At 50.4% G+C, this 14,146-nt stretch overlaps 1 protein-coding gene and 1 long non-coding RNA gene across 4 annotated transcripts in view; one reads left to right on the forward strand and one right to left on the reverse strand.

Annotated features, from left to right (window-relative positions):
* Positions 1 to 8,644, reverse strand: part of fez1 (fasciculation and elongation protein zeta 1 (zygin I)) — a 19,520-nt gene extending 10,876 nt beyond the window's left edge. The window contains exons 1-3 of one of the 3 annotated variants that reach the window (XM_086179409.1): positions 8,388 to 8,644; positions 5,163 to 5,518; positions 886 to 973 (exon numbers count right to left, since the gene is read on the reverse strand). In XM_086179409.1, the coding sequence (XP_086035535.1) occupies positions 886 to 973; positions 5,163 to 5,488 (414 nt within the window). In that variant the 5' untranslated portion in view covers positions 5,489 to 5,518; positions 8,388 to 8,644. Of the gene's footprint in view, positions 1 to 885; positions 974 to 1,353; positions 1,509 to 5,162; positions 5,519 to 8,387 lie in introns of those variants that run through there. The other 2 variants (XM_086179408.1, XM_086179410.1) reach the window with 2 other exon arrangements.
* LOC147249303 (uncharacterized) lies at positions 1,128 to 3,417 on the forward strand. The gene is made up of 3 exons (XR_015109289.1): positions 1,128 to 1,593; positions 1,689 to 1,818; positions 1,956 to 3,417. It is a non-coding gene; the product is annotated as an uncharacterized LOC147249303 (long non-coding RNA).
* Positions 8,645 to 14,146: the final 5,502 nt, after the last annotated feature.

Below are 14,146 nucleotides of genomic sequence, written 5' to 3' on the forward strand. Positions count from 1 at the left end.
TGTAGATTAATTAATTGACCCGTTACATTTGTCCAAGAAACCGTCAGAAAAAAAGTCTTAAATCAAATTGTTCTTCAGATCCAGGCGAGTACGTCACGCTGCACAGTCCTAACATCCCTGTCAAATAAGGGTTTGAGTGTGTGCGTGTGTGCGTGTGTATGCACGTGCATGGGGGGCACATGATGATGTAACGTGCCACTGCCGCACTGAGCCTAAGTCGAGCCTGGAGAAGCCGCCAGCATGGCTGTAACAAGGCTCTGCTAGTGAGCGAAAGATTTCACAATTTTGCAGATTTTCACTAAAAAAACAAAATCAGTGCAGGATGAAGTTTGTGGTTCAGGTAAGTTTGTGCTCCGTACAACAGAGCTGAGCATTCAGAACAGCTGACAGTGAGAGGGGGGCTCCTCCGGAGGACCTACAGGGGGGTGGAGGAGGAGTGGGAGGCTGCTGCCAGACATTTAACTCTCAGAGACGTAGGAGCAGCATCTTGCTGAGTGCCTCCGCAGCAATCTGCCAGCTCCGCTCTGCTCCAGCCCCGACCGGCCCGACGCCGCCCGGACAGCCTCTGCCTGCTTGACTGTGACAGCCAATTAAAGGGGGCAGCTGAAGAGGGAGACCTCTGCTGAAGGCCGGTCAAGCGTGTCTTCATGTGTCAGACAGAACCCACCAATTACCCAGCGCCAGGAGACAAATCACACATTCCACCGCTCCACGTATGACGTGAGTGCATCAGGAGAGACACATGTGTAGACTTGGACCGCCGATTAAACCGGAAACCTGTCTTTCTGTTACTCGTGGATGCACTGCTGCAACAGTGTACTGTGTGTACAGTGTGTACCTCAATAGTGAGGTGTGAAGCAGAGAGAGGGATGGGGGAGCACGTACCTCCTGGTCAGAGAGATTACCGTTGAGTCCCTCTGAGTCGGGCCCGTCCCAGGTGGAGATGTAGTTGTCAGTTAGAGCGTCCCACACACTGAAAAGTAGCACACACGCACACAAAGACACACACTTGTTAGCAAATAAAAAACATCCCCAAAAATTCAAGGAGCCCTATTTTCGGCCTTCACTCTGAAGGCTCCCGACTATTTTAAGCTGGTGTATCCACACATGATTTATCTAGACAGTTACATAACAGCGTTAGAGTAGAATCTGGTTTAAGCTCCCTGCTTACAGGGACGTCCACTCAGCTCTTTCTTCTGCAGCCTGCAGCTCAGTCAATACTTCAATGTTGCAAGTCAATGCTGCGGGTCATTGTGGCGAGCTGCAGGCTGCAGAGGGACAATGCAGAGCAGAGGAAAAGCACAGCTTACGACAAAAGGTATCCTGAGCAGAGATTTAGATCGAGTGTCTCACATCATCGTGCCAGCGGTGTCTGCTCCCGGTGAAAGTGTCTGTCTGAGGAGGAAGGACGTGAAACTGGGAGAGAAGCCTCCTTTGTTTCAGAGCCTTTTCTTCCTCCATGGAGAGGTTGGCTCAGGACCACTGCCCTGCTCCCAGTGGCACTGCCCACGCTCTGACACACTGGGGCCCATTGTGCTCCCAGTTTACCTCACCAGCAGCCCAACCCGCGGCCCACCAGCACCGCGTGCACCAGTGCGTAAAAAGGCTCCAATTTCTCGTGCAGTTCGGATCAAAAACTGGACATTGGACCTGGTCCTGAACAGCTCTGAATCTGTTTCCTCTGTCAGACTGAAGCACATCAAATGATGTTCGCGCCATCCCGAAGCTACCAGATGATCCAGCGGCATCACTGACGTGTCCCAACACACACAGGAAGCTGCAGTCTTCCATCCTGGATGACGCCGTGGCCATTGAGCGGTAAGCAGCCACGGTCAGGGGGTTCATTCTCTAAGATCCCAGCACACGTGTATTAGCGGACACAGAAATACTCTATTAAGAGTAGAATTACTGCGTTAATGTCCTTAACATGCCACTTTCTCTTCTCCCTCATATAGAGACCCACCTTACATTTTTACAGGTCAAAGATCTGGACAGGAGGTGTCTCCCACTGCTGCCTCTCAAAATCAGATTTTCACTTTCATCAATGAACGTGTGAACGTCTGCTCGTCTTCTGTGAAACTCAAGCTTCATCCTACTGGGTGAAGCTGAAACATCCGACAGTCGGAACAAGAAGAAAAACACGTTTCTGGCTGGAGGCAGAAATGAAAAATGGTTTATTTGGGCTGAACCGACGGAATGTTGGTGGTTAAGCATCGCCGACCTCAACACAACACTCAGTAATTCACACACTAATTATGTCTCATGAATGTTCCCAGTAACAGCATCAAACAATGAAGTGGGGTCAAAGGTCACATCCAAAGTGACAACACGATGTACCCTGAGTACCACTTTGAAGGAATGATGAGCAGTTCCCTCAAAACAGAAGCGTCAAACCCTCTTGATCAGTGCTGCAGGGGGAACTGAACCAACGACCCCCCGCTGGAGGCTGGCAGCCATCAGGCGCTGGTTCTGAAGAGCAGTTTGACCTGCGTGTGTGTTGACTTGGACTCAGAACACCGCAGATATGAAGGATGTTTTTTTTTTAAATAAAACCCAGTTCAGTCTTCTGAAGAAGGGAGATGAGCAAGTTATTAATTCATTGGAAAAATGAAAGAAAAATTGGTGGCAGCAGGGTGGAGCAGTGGTCCTCCCTGTGGCCCCCCAGCAAGAAGGTTGTGGGTGGAGCCCCGGCTGCAGCACGGGGTCTTTCTGGGTGAGTCTCCATGTTCTCCCTGTTCCTGCTGGGTTCTCTCTGGTACTCCAGCTTCCTCCACAGTCCAAAGACATCAAGAGGGACCAGGTTAATCCAGACTCTAAATTGACCGTAGGCGTGGCTGGGAGAGCCAATGGTTGTCTGTCTCTATGTGTTGGCCCTGCCATGGACTGGTGACCTGCCCAGGGGGAAGGCTGCTGGGATAGGCTCCACCCCCCTCCCCCTTAACAGGAGAGGCCGTAGGGAATAGATGGAAAAAATTGTCAGAAAAAATGACCAAAACACACTTCTAAAATTTCCAAGAAATGTCAATAAAAGGATTCAACCACATGATATTTTTGAGGGTCACATGTTTGATTTGGGGTCAGACGTCGTGGCTCTAAATGCTTGTGAGTGGAACTCAAGTCAGCCATGATGTCCGTAGACTGAGGAGCCACAACCAGCAGGACGGTATAAGACTCTGCTGGCTAATGAGACAATGTCAAAGAGAACTGGCCTCTGGTCCGACAGAGAGGCAGCAGTGCCCTCAAGAATCAGGAACAGCTCTTAAACTTTAGTTTCAATACAACCAACACGCTTAAAACACACATTCACGGTTGCACACAAGTCAGGACCCCTGGGTGGGACGGAGTGCGTGCTAAGGTGGGGCAGGGTTTGGGTGGTCTGGACCACAAAATCTAGAACTGCATGTTACAAAGCTGCCCTGCTGTGTACGCTGTTCCGCAGCCACACAAGAGACATCATCCTGTTTAATATTCTAGCTGTCGGACTCGCTCATATCTGTGTTTCTAATCCTGCATCTGCAGGGATTAAGTCAAAATGGGCCACAGATGGTTTTCAGCCAAATAGCAGATTCGCAATGTTGATTATTGTCAGTGAAACTCCAGTCACTGCAGGAACCCCGTGGCGGAGGGGGACGGCTGAGGCCTGGTCTCAGCATGAGGAACCCTGTGGTATGTGTGTGTTGCACCATGAGCTGGAGCCTTCCTCATCTCTTGGTTCTAGAGAAATATTTTAGTTTGCTTTAAAACATCAAAAGTCCCATTTATCTGCCGCCAGGCTATTTTCTAACCTGAAGCCTCCACATAGTGTGAGGACATCTGCTGCTGAAGGGGACGGATCTGACGGTCGGCTGGTGGAGACGGACACAAACACACAACCGGAGCCAAGTGACGCACATGACGCTGCGCGTTGAATAATTCAGCATGCAGCCGGGAGGGTGGGGTCATGCTGCCGCTGCTGCTACTGCTGCTGCCTGTTTGATGGGATGTTGTGTGTGTGTGTGTGTGTGTGTGTGTGTGTGTGTGTGTGTGTGTGTGTGTGTGTGTGTGTGTGTGTTCTGGCTGATGTGTGACATGCTGTTCTGTGCGTGCGTGTGTGTGTGTGCGTGTGTGTGTGTGTTATGAATGGAAATGATGGCAACATGAAGTATGCCAGCTCATGATGTTCGTACTTTTAAGAGCTTCCATTCCTCTTATCGGGTTAGGGTTAGGGTTAGGGTTAGCTCCTCTCGCTCATCTTAAAGGGTTAGGGTTAGGGTTAGGGTTAGCTCCTCTCGCTCATCTTAAAGGGTTAGGGTTAGGGTTAGGGTTAGCTCCTCTCGCTCATCTTAAAGGGTTAGGGTTAGGGTTAGGGTTAGGGTTAGCTCCTCTCGCTCATCTTAAAGGGTTAGGGTTAGGGTTAGGGTTAGGGTTAGCTCCTCTCGCTCATCCTAAAGTCTTCCAGATCCTTGCAGCCTCATGAGACCAGACAGGAGCCGCTCCAGCACAGGACCAGTCACCCCCGCCATCCGTGAGGTAGTTACCTGTTACTGCTCCCCAAGCACTGGTGCATTCACCTGGTTTCCAGAAAGTGCTGAAACATCCGCTGCAGGGCTATAGAACAGCTGAGGGTTCTGTGTCAGCGACGCTGGGATTCTCTGTGTATGAGCCACATGGCAACATGAAAACACAGGTGACTCAACGTCTGCAGTAACAGTTCAGGTATCTTCCAACCTGGTCGCTAGTTTAGACCAAATATCAGCAACCAATCCAGGATTGATCACCAGAGTCAGATGCTAGCATCATGTTAGCAGTGATTAGCTTTAAAGGGACAACTCTTAAACATAAGAACTATCACAAAAACCCAACTGCCGACAGAGAGGAGGCCATGACACCAGCTGAAATGGTTCTGTTGCTCAGGTGTGAGAACACACGGAACATGGCAGGGCAGGAACAATCGCTGGTACGTGGAAGCACAAGGACGAGTAGACCAGAGGAGGATTTCTGCCGAGGCCAGCGCTCGTCTATTTCAACGCCTGAACTTTTGGATCTGATATCAGCAAACACAAATAAACAGAACTGCTGTTCTCACTCAATACTGGACTGGACCGACACAGCTACTGTCCTTCACTCCTTTCCAAAAACTCAGAACACATTTGGTGATAAAAGTCTGAACAGAGGCCACTCACTCTTCGTCCTGCAGCCGCTCCTCATCCTCCTGGTTGTGTGATTGGCTGCGAATGGGCGCCAAGCCCTCCGTCTTGGTGTTGTAGTTGTGGAAGCAGACGTTGAGCTTCTCATCAAACTCGTTGACCAGGTCCTCCATGGACTTGAAGCTCATCATCTCAGAGAAGTTCTCCAGCTCTGAGAAGTCTTCACGGGTGATGGAGGTCAGTGGGACGGTGGTGGTGGTGGAGTAGGTGGAGTGGTTGAGGGCCGGATGGTTCAGCTCGTCCACCCGGCAGGGACGGAGATCCTCAAACTCCTCATCCAAACACACGAGAGGGGCTTCCATGGTGTCCCCAGTCAGGCGAGTCCAAGAGCCCTGCACAAAGACGGAGGTGGATGAGATCGGCATTTCATGGATTTATTGTAAGTTTCATCAGCTCCCACTCAGGAAGAGAGACGAGATCCGTCACAGCACAAAGATCTGTCCCGCCTGTGTCTGTCCCCATCTGCTAGATTTATGAATTTCCCAGATGGATTGATCTGGCGTCTCCTAAATCACGCCGGCCTCACCTCATGTGGAATGGCACCATGTTGTCTAGACAAAGGGGAGGTGGAGGTAAATGTGCCAGAAGGGGTCCAGGTCCCAGAGGGAGCCCAACCAGTTGGCTTAACTGGTAAACCATCGTTAATTAAGTGCCTAGGCTGGGATTTCACTGATGAGGTTTCCAAGATGCTGGAACATGAACATACATATTTGTTGATGGTCGATGACGGTAAAACTCCTTTGTAATCTACGACGCGTATGAGCGCAGCATGTCTGTGGGATCAGAGCCCCTCCCTCCAATTCCCCTCCGCTGATTCCCCCAAGCGTTCAAATGGGTGGGATTCACTGGCCGAGCCGCTTCTTCTCTTCTTGTTGCGTATTCAGGGTACTTTTGACTCGGATGAGTGAAATACAACAAGGGTACTCTGAAGTGTGAAGTATTTCATGCCTTCCTATTTAATTCACTCTAATCCACATACAGGAGGAAATGCCCTTACATTTATTTCACAGCTACTTTAGGTTTTACATTTTAAATGTAATTTTCTGCAATAAGCATGCTGCTAACGTTAGCTAACGTATGCATCAATCAATCAGTGTCTTTCATACCAGTGTACAGGCCCGTGGCACACCTGTACAACTGTGTCAGTTATGACTGAGGAGTGTTGTTGTCCTCTTTTATTTTCACCAAAATCAAATGCTAAATTAGTCTTTGTGGGTCTGCTTCACTATGAAGCAATGAATGCAGAGTTACGATTGGTTCACTCGCTGTGTGCCATGGTGAGGACGAGTCAGGGGAGTGTGGGAAATGGAATAGTAGCAAGAATTAGAGTAGAACGACAAAAGAAACTGAAGCCCTGTCCTACGATTAATGGAAGTCAGTCCTACTACAATAAATAAATAAAAACGCCAGAGATACTTTGTAAAGAAAGTCAGTATTACTTCATAAAGGAAGTCAGTCCTACTTTGTAAAGACAGTTATTTCTACTTTGAAGAAATTCAGCTGTACTTCATTAAGGAAGTCAGTCCTGCTTCATAGGGAACTGTAGGTGTCTTTCTGAGGGTGAGGAGACGGGGCTGGGGAGCTGGGGAGCTGGGGGGGGGGGGGAGCTGGGGAGCTGGGGGGGGCTCTTTCATCAGCTGGTCTCCTGTTAACTCTTGAACAGGCACCCTAGCAGCCTCGTGGTAAACCCAGGGGCCTCATACATTCTTAATATGTGCCTGGCTGCAGAAGTACTGTAAACTTTACTGGTTTACTTGTTACTTAGAGAAGAGATACTGGTAATTTTCCCACGGCTGATTAAGGCCATAAGTAGTGGTCAAATATAAAACCAGCAGAGAGTAAAAGTTGTTGACCTGCAAAAAAAAAAAGCAAGACTCCTCCTGGGGGGGGGACTTCCTGCTGCAGTAGGACTTTCAGACAAGTTGTGCCAGGTCAGACCGTCTGACGCAGTGTAATTACAGTCGTGAGGCCTTCCTTTGCGCTCCACTGGACGGAAGTCTGGCGTGAGTGGGAGACGACAGTGGAGTCCATTTAAAACAAGCTTGCGCAAGCCTCTTCCTCCTCATCACACCACTCAGCAAAGTGCTGCTACGCCTGCTAGCATCCGGATATTGGGTTTCAGAGCAGCGTCTCACTGAAGCGCTCGCCCGTCTGGCCCAGGGCGGCTCTCGCTATCAGTGCTGTCGTTTTCACTCTTTCCTCAAATCTTATTCCTCTGTGAGTAAATGCTAAATACATCCATGAATGAATCAATCCCTGCCTCCTTTCATGTGACGGCGACTGACAACGTCCATCTTGCAGTAGAGCCAATTAAGGTAATTCTATCTGCTCAAAGAAGGACCCTGGCCAGCCAGCTGACACTAACCTGACTGCTGGGACTGGCAGGAGACACTGATGCACCGCCTCTCTAGGTCGTCAACCATCTCCAAATTTAATCCCCCGCTGATGCTCTCTGGTCATCTGGTGGAAAACTGAGTGTGCTTGTCAAACATGAGCAGGTGAGAGTGTTTCAGTTGGCCAGGTAGAAATACACAGCCTCAGTGTGTGCCGGCGTTTGGTGTTTGACCTTCACGGTGAAAGGTGGCCTCAGGTGCGTTTTTCTGCTAGAGGCAGAATACGGATGCAGGTGAGGAATGAACCGACCGTGCCAGCTCATCAGAGGTCATTTGATGCAACAGAGTAGGTCTCCTCATTTTACCTCACATTTAGAGGATTTTCTGCTGCACCTTCAAGCTCATCTTTAGCATTAAATTGTCACTCAGTGTTTCATTGAAAAATCAGAATGACATCATGTTTGAAAAATTCATAAGCTTGTTTGTCAAAGATGAAATTGCTGCCATCGATCATGACCTTTGGAGAAGAGCAAGTGTGACAAATCGCAGCTCAAAGAGGATCAAAATACAAGTCAAGTCATTCCAGTGTTGCCGCACACGAACAGAACTAAGATGGATTCCACTTCAAATCAATACTCAGGCGAACGTGGCAGAAATGGAAATCATGAGTGTCATCAGCTCATCAGAGGGAGAAAAAGAAGAGTGTGGGGGAGGGAGAGAAGCACAGCCAGGACAGAGGAAGGAGAGATGGAGGGAACCATGGTTACAAGGCGGGGATGGAGGGAAGATGATGCACAGCGAGGACCACCGCGGGGTCAGAGCCAAGCGTGGAGGGATGAATACGCATGGAGGGAGGGGAGGGGATTACCTGCAGTAGACGAGCCACTGATGCTGGGGCTTGGTTCGGCGGCGGGACCTCCTCAGACAAGAAGAAGCCGTGTGTCAGCCTCCCTCCCGGATCAGCAGCTACATTCACTCCAGGATGAGGAAAGCAAATACAAACCAGGGAGAGGAAGATGGCAGCGTGGCTGCAGCCTTGCTCGCTATCCCGTCCCTCACCCGTGAGCCAACAGCCACCCGTCTCTGTCCTCCCACAGCCCCTTGTTTTCCAATCAATAGGCAGCCAGCCCAGCTCACAGGGAGCATGCGCACTGCCGGGCCTCTGACGCCATCAGCTCACCCCCTCCCTCCACTCTTTCCTCACCACCCTCTTTCTCTTTGTCCCTGCCCCCCCCCCATCTCTCTCTCTCTCTCTCTCTCTGCACACATTAATTCCCAAATATTCATGAGGAGCAGGAGGTTTGGGGGAAGGAGATAATTCTCCTGCAAGGTAACACACTGTCCGTCTGCCAACCTTTAAGACAACACCAGGAGCAGAACATTCACAGAGACATTTGGAACCCGGTTCTCTACTTTGTCCAACCTGTTTCTCCTCTCTGTGAGACTCGTGTTCTCATACAGAAGAAGCCTTCATTTCATCTCAGTCTGAAATCTTGAAGTTCTCTTTTCCTCCTCTCACGCCACTGAGCTCGTCTCTGTCTGCAAGAGAAGCTCCAGAAATGACCACAAGATGAGTCAGTTGGCTCATAAATGAGCCTGTAGCCTTTCAAGCAGCAGAAGAGTTGATTTTCCTCAGCGTGGACAGGAAGGACAGTTGGTCTTCCTTACTCTGTTGCTCCTAATTCATCCTGATAGGTCAGAAGTCCACAAAGAATACGTTGGGGGACGAAAAAAAACCCAGTAAACTTTTTTTGTGTTATTAATGAGTGTCTTTGCATCGACTTATACAGAAAAGACAAAAACAAAACCAAGATATTCATAAAAGGAAAATATCTTCACAAACTAACAGTAACAGTCATAGCTGGAGCTGAGACATGGAGGACTGAAGGGCCTGCAGCACACAAACTGATGCAGGTCTGTTTCTATTTTGACAAGAAGCTGGAACCAAGAATGCACTACACTGGGTTATTTGTTGGTTTGAATCCCACCAACAGAGTGAAGAGGCCCGGTGAGGCTTGAGGCCTCCTGCTGCGCTGTGAAGGTTTCCAGGCACAGCCATTGTTTTTGTGTCTGTTTGAAGCTACCATTGTCGTTTTTGAATTAGCATAAAATAGGAATCATTACATTCATGATTTGATATCATATCATATCATATCATGTCAATATTGGCTGGACATTGTCAAATTTTATCCTCAAAACTTTACTATCTAGTGTCCCTTTGAACGTTGATCTACAATTGTTTGGGAAGGAGAAGAGGAATGCTGCTTCTGTCACTTTACCACCGTTCGCATTCGCATCTTTTGTTTGAGGTTGTAAAACCCCCGATCTTCTCCTGAGTTTCATTCAAACGGACTATCATGGACCCGGTCAGCATGAGGAGGACCAAGCTAGCACAAGAGGTACCCAGCTAGCATGAGAAAGACCAAGCTAGCACAAGAGGTACCCAGCTAGCATGAGGAGGACCAAGCTAGCACAAGAGGTACCCAGCCAGCACGAGGAGGACCAAGCTAGCACGAGAGATACCCAGCCAGCATGAGGAGGACCAAGCTAGTACGAGAGGTGCCCAGCTAGCATGAGGAGGACCAAGCTAGCACAAGAGGTACCCAGCTAGCATGAGGAGGACCAAGCTAGCACAAGAGGTACCCAGCCAGCACGAGGAGGACCAAGCTAGCACGAGAGGTACCCAGCCAGCACGAGGAGGACCAAGCTAGCACGAGAGATACCCAGCCAGCATGAGGAGGACCAAGCTAGTACGAGAGGTACCCAGCTAGCATGAGAAAGACCAAGCTAGCACAAGAGGTACCCAGCTAGCATGAGGAGGACCAAGCTAGCACAAGAGGTACCCAGCTAGCATGAGAAAGACCAAGCTAGCACAAGAGGTACCCAGCTAGCATGAGGAGGACCAAGCTAGCACAAGAGGTACCCAGCCAGCACGAGGAGGACCAAGCTAGCACGAGAGATACCCAGCCAGCATGAGGAGGACCAAGCTAGTACGAGAGGTACCCAGCCAGCATGAGGAGGACCAAGCTAGCACAAGAGGTACCCAGCTAGCATGAGGAGGACCAAGCTAGTACGAGAGGTACCCAGCTAGCATGAGAAAGACCAAGCTAGCACAAGAGGTACCCAGCTAGCATGAGGAGGACCAAGCTAGCACAAGAGGTACCCAGCTAGCATGAGAAAGACCAAGCTAGCACAAGAGGTACCCAGCTAGCATGAGGAGGACCAAGCTAGCACAAGAGGTACCCAGCCAGCACGAGGAGGACCAAGCTAGCACGAGAGATACCCAGCCAGCATGAGGAGGACCAAGCTAGTACGAGAGGTACCCAGCCAGCATGAGGAGGACCAAGCTAGCACAAGAGGTACCCAGCTAGCATGAGGAGGACCAAGCTAGCACAAGAGGTACCCAGCCAGCACGAGGAGGACCAAGCTAGCACGAGAGGTACCCAGCCAGCATGAGGAGGACCAAGCTAGCATGAGGAGGACCAAGCTAGCACGAGAGGTACCCAGCCAGCATGAGGAGGACCAAGCTAGCACAAGAGGTACCCAGCTAGCATGAGGAGGACCAAGCTAGCACAAGAGGTACCCAGCCAGCACGAGGAGGACCAAGCGAGCACGAGAGGTACCCAGCCAGCAGGAGGAGGACCAAGCTAGCATGAGGAGGACCAAGCTAGCACGAGAGGTACCCAGCCAGCATGAGGAGGACCAAGCTAGCACAAGAGGTACCCAGCTAGCATGAGGAGGACCAAGCTAGCATAAGAGGTACCCAGCCAGCACAAGGAGGACCAAGCTAGCACGAGAGGTACCCAGCCAGCATGAGGAGGACCAAGCTAGCATGAGGAGGACCAAGCTAGCACGAGAGGTACCCAGCTAGCACAAGAGGTACCCAGCTAGCATGAGGAGGACCAAGCTAGAACAAGAGGTACCCAGCCAGCACGAGGAGGACCAAGCTAGCACGAGAGGTACCCAGCCAGCATGAGGAGGACCAAGCTAGCATGACAGGTACCCAGCTAGCATGAGGAGGACCAAGCTAGCACGAGAGGTACCCAGCCAGCATGAGAAAGACCAAGCTAGCACAAGAGGTACCCAGCTAGCATGAGGAGGACCAAGCTAGCACAAGAGGTACCCAGCCAGCACGAGGAGGACCAAGCTCGCACGAGAGATACCCAGCCAGCATGAGGAGGACCAAGCTAGTACGAGAGGTACCCAGCCTGCACGAGGAGGACCAAGCTAGTACGAGAGTTACCCAGCCAGCACGAGGAGGACCAAGCTAGCACAAGAGGTACCCAGCCAGCACGAGGAGGACCAAGCTTGCACGAGAGATACCCAGCCAGCATGAGGAGGACCAAGCTAGCACAAGAGGTACCCAGCCAGCACGAGGAGGACCAAGCTAGCACGAGAGGTACCCAGCCAGCATGAGGAGGACCAAGCTAGCATGAGGAGGACCAAGCTAGCACGAGAGGTACCCAGCCAGCATGAGGAGGACCAAGCTAGCACAAGAGGTACCCAGCTAGCATGAGAAAGACCAAGCTAGCACAAGAGGTACCCAGCCAGCATGAGGAGGACCAAGCTAGCACAAGAGGTACCCAGCCAGCACGAGGAGGACCAAGCTAGCACGAGAGATACCCAGCCAGCATGAGGAGGACCAAGCTAGTACGAGAGGTGCCCAGCTAGCATGAGGAGGACCAAGCTAGCACAAGAGGTACCCAGCTAGCATGAGGAGGACCAAGCTAGCACAAGAGGTACCCAGCCAGCACGAGGAGGACCAAGCTAGCACAAGAGGTACCCAGCCAGCACGAGGAGGACCAAGCTAGCACGAGAGATACCCAGCCAGCATGAGGAGGACCAAGCTAGTACGAGAGGTACCCAGCCAGCATGAGGAGGACCAAGCTAGCACAAGAGGTACCCAGCTAGCATGAGAAAGACCAAGCTAGCACAAGAGGTACCCAGCCAGCATGAGGAGGACCAAGCTAGCACGAGAGGTACCCAGCCAGCATGAGGAGGACCAAGCTAGCATGAGGAGGACCAAGCTAGCACAAGAGGTACCCAGCCAGCACGAGGAGGACCAAGCTAGCACGAGAGGTACCCAGCCAGCAGGAGGAGGACCAAGCTAGCATGAGAGGTACCCAGCCAGCATGAGGAGGACCAAGCTAGCACAAGAGGTACCCAGCTAGCATGAGAAAGACCAAGCTAGCACAAGAGGTACCCAGCCAGCACAAGGAGGACCAAGCTAGCACGAGAGGTACCCAGCCAGCACGAGGAGGACCAAGCTAGCACGAGAGGTACCCAGCCAGCATGAGGAGGACCAAGCTAGCACGAGAGGTACCCAGCTTGCATGGCAGGTATCTACTGTAGCTAACTTGACAATTATCCAGCTAGAGTGGCGAGTGCTCAGCATGTATGGGGAGTACTCGGTTAGCATGGCAAGTAACCAGCTAACATCTCACATACCCAGCTAGAATGGCCAGTATCCAGCTAGCATGGCAGGTTCCCTGTTAGCATGGGGAGTACCAAGGCATGGTCGCTGTGGTCAGCATGAACAACAGACCCACATCACCAAATCGCCCAGTATTCACTGCTCAGGTGTCTCTCTCGTGGTTAAACTTGAGATGGACAGTAATAGGTTTTTGTTGAGCGAGCGATCCCTGATAGCATTAGCATGCCTCACACCTCACTACTCTTTTTTCAGGGTTTAGTGATGTTAATATCATAAATATCATTGTTCTTGTTTCTGTAAGTTTCTTTTCATTTAGTCAACAGTAGATCCAAAGTGGAGATTTTTAATCCAAAAAACCCTAAGACCATTTATGCTGTTCACAGGCTATTATCACACTTATGACATGGCAGTCGCTCAAATTCAGAGCGTCGGGCTCTCAGATGTGAGCAGCTTTATCAGATTAAGCTTTTCACATCCTGATGCGCTGAGAGAACCCAGAAAATAAACCGTCAGAGTGTTTCAGTGATAACTTGTCCATCACTCTCTTTTTCTAAATTTTGTATTTGGGGTTTTCCTGCCACCCGACTCCTCTGACAGACACTGTATTTTATTTTTTGTCCACCACAGGCCACCTGGTGCTTACTTGCTATCAGATTAATTAATTTACTCCCAAAATAGAGATTGGCAAGAAAGACACAGAAGGCAAAGACAAAGAGAGGAGCTGCAGATTGATTCAGTGAATATGTGATGACGATGTCAGCACACGGGAGGCGCTGCAGCCTTTCGATTGGCTAACGATGTTGCGCACTATAAAAAATAAAGTCACATTACACAGAACACCCTGTACTCGCTACACCCACCTACAAGACTGGAAGATATTAAAGAAACATGAAGTGCTTTGTGTGTCCACTTAAAACCCTCTCTCTCTCTCACAAGCACAAGCACAAGCACACACACACACACACACACACACACACACACACACACACACACACACACACCATTGTCCATCACTATAGCAGCATAGCTCTCACAGCTCATGGTTGCCATGGTTATACCACAATTAGCCTTGCAAAAGAACTGCTCCACACATGGGAAGGAGAGAGAACTCCCACTCTGTCGCACTTTTAAAGCACAACAAACACAACCAGCATTGAGGCTTCTGGTTTTGATGAAAAGTGGTTGGTTGATGT

The sequence above is a fragment of the Aulostomus chinensis genome, chromosome 15 (genome assembly GCF_037954235.1).
Source record: "Aulostomus chinensis isolate RoL2024-O1b breed Wild chromosome 15, RoL_Achi_v1.0, whole genome shotgun sequence".
Lineage (NCBI taxonomy): Eukaryota > Metazoa > Chordata > Actinopteri > Syngnathiformes > Aulostomidae > Aulostomus > Aulostomus chinensis.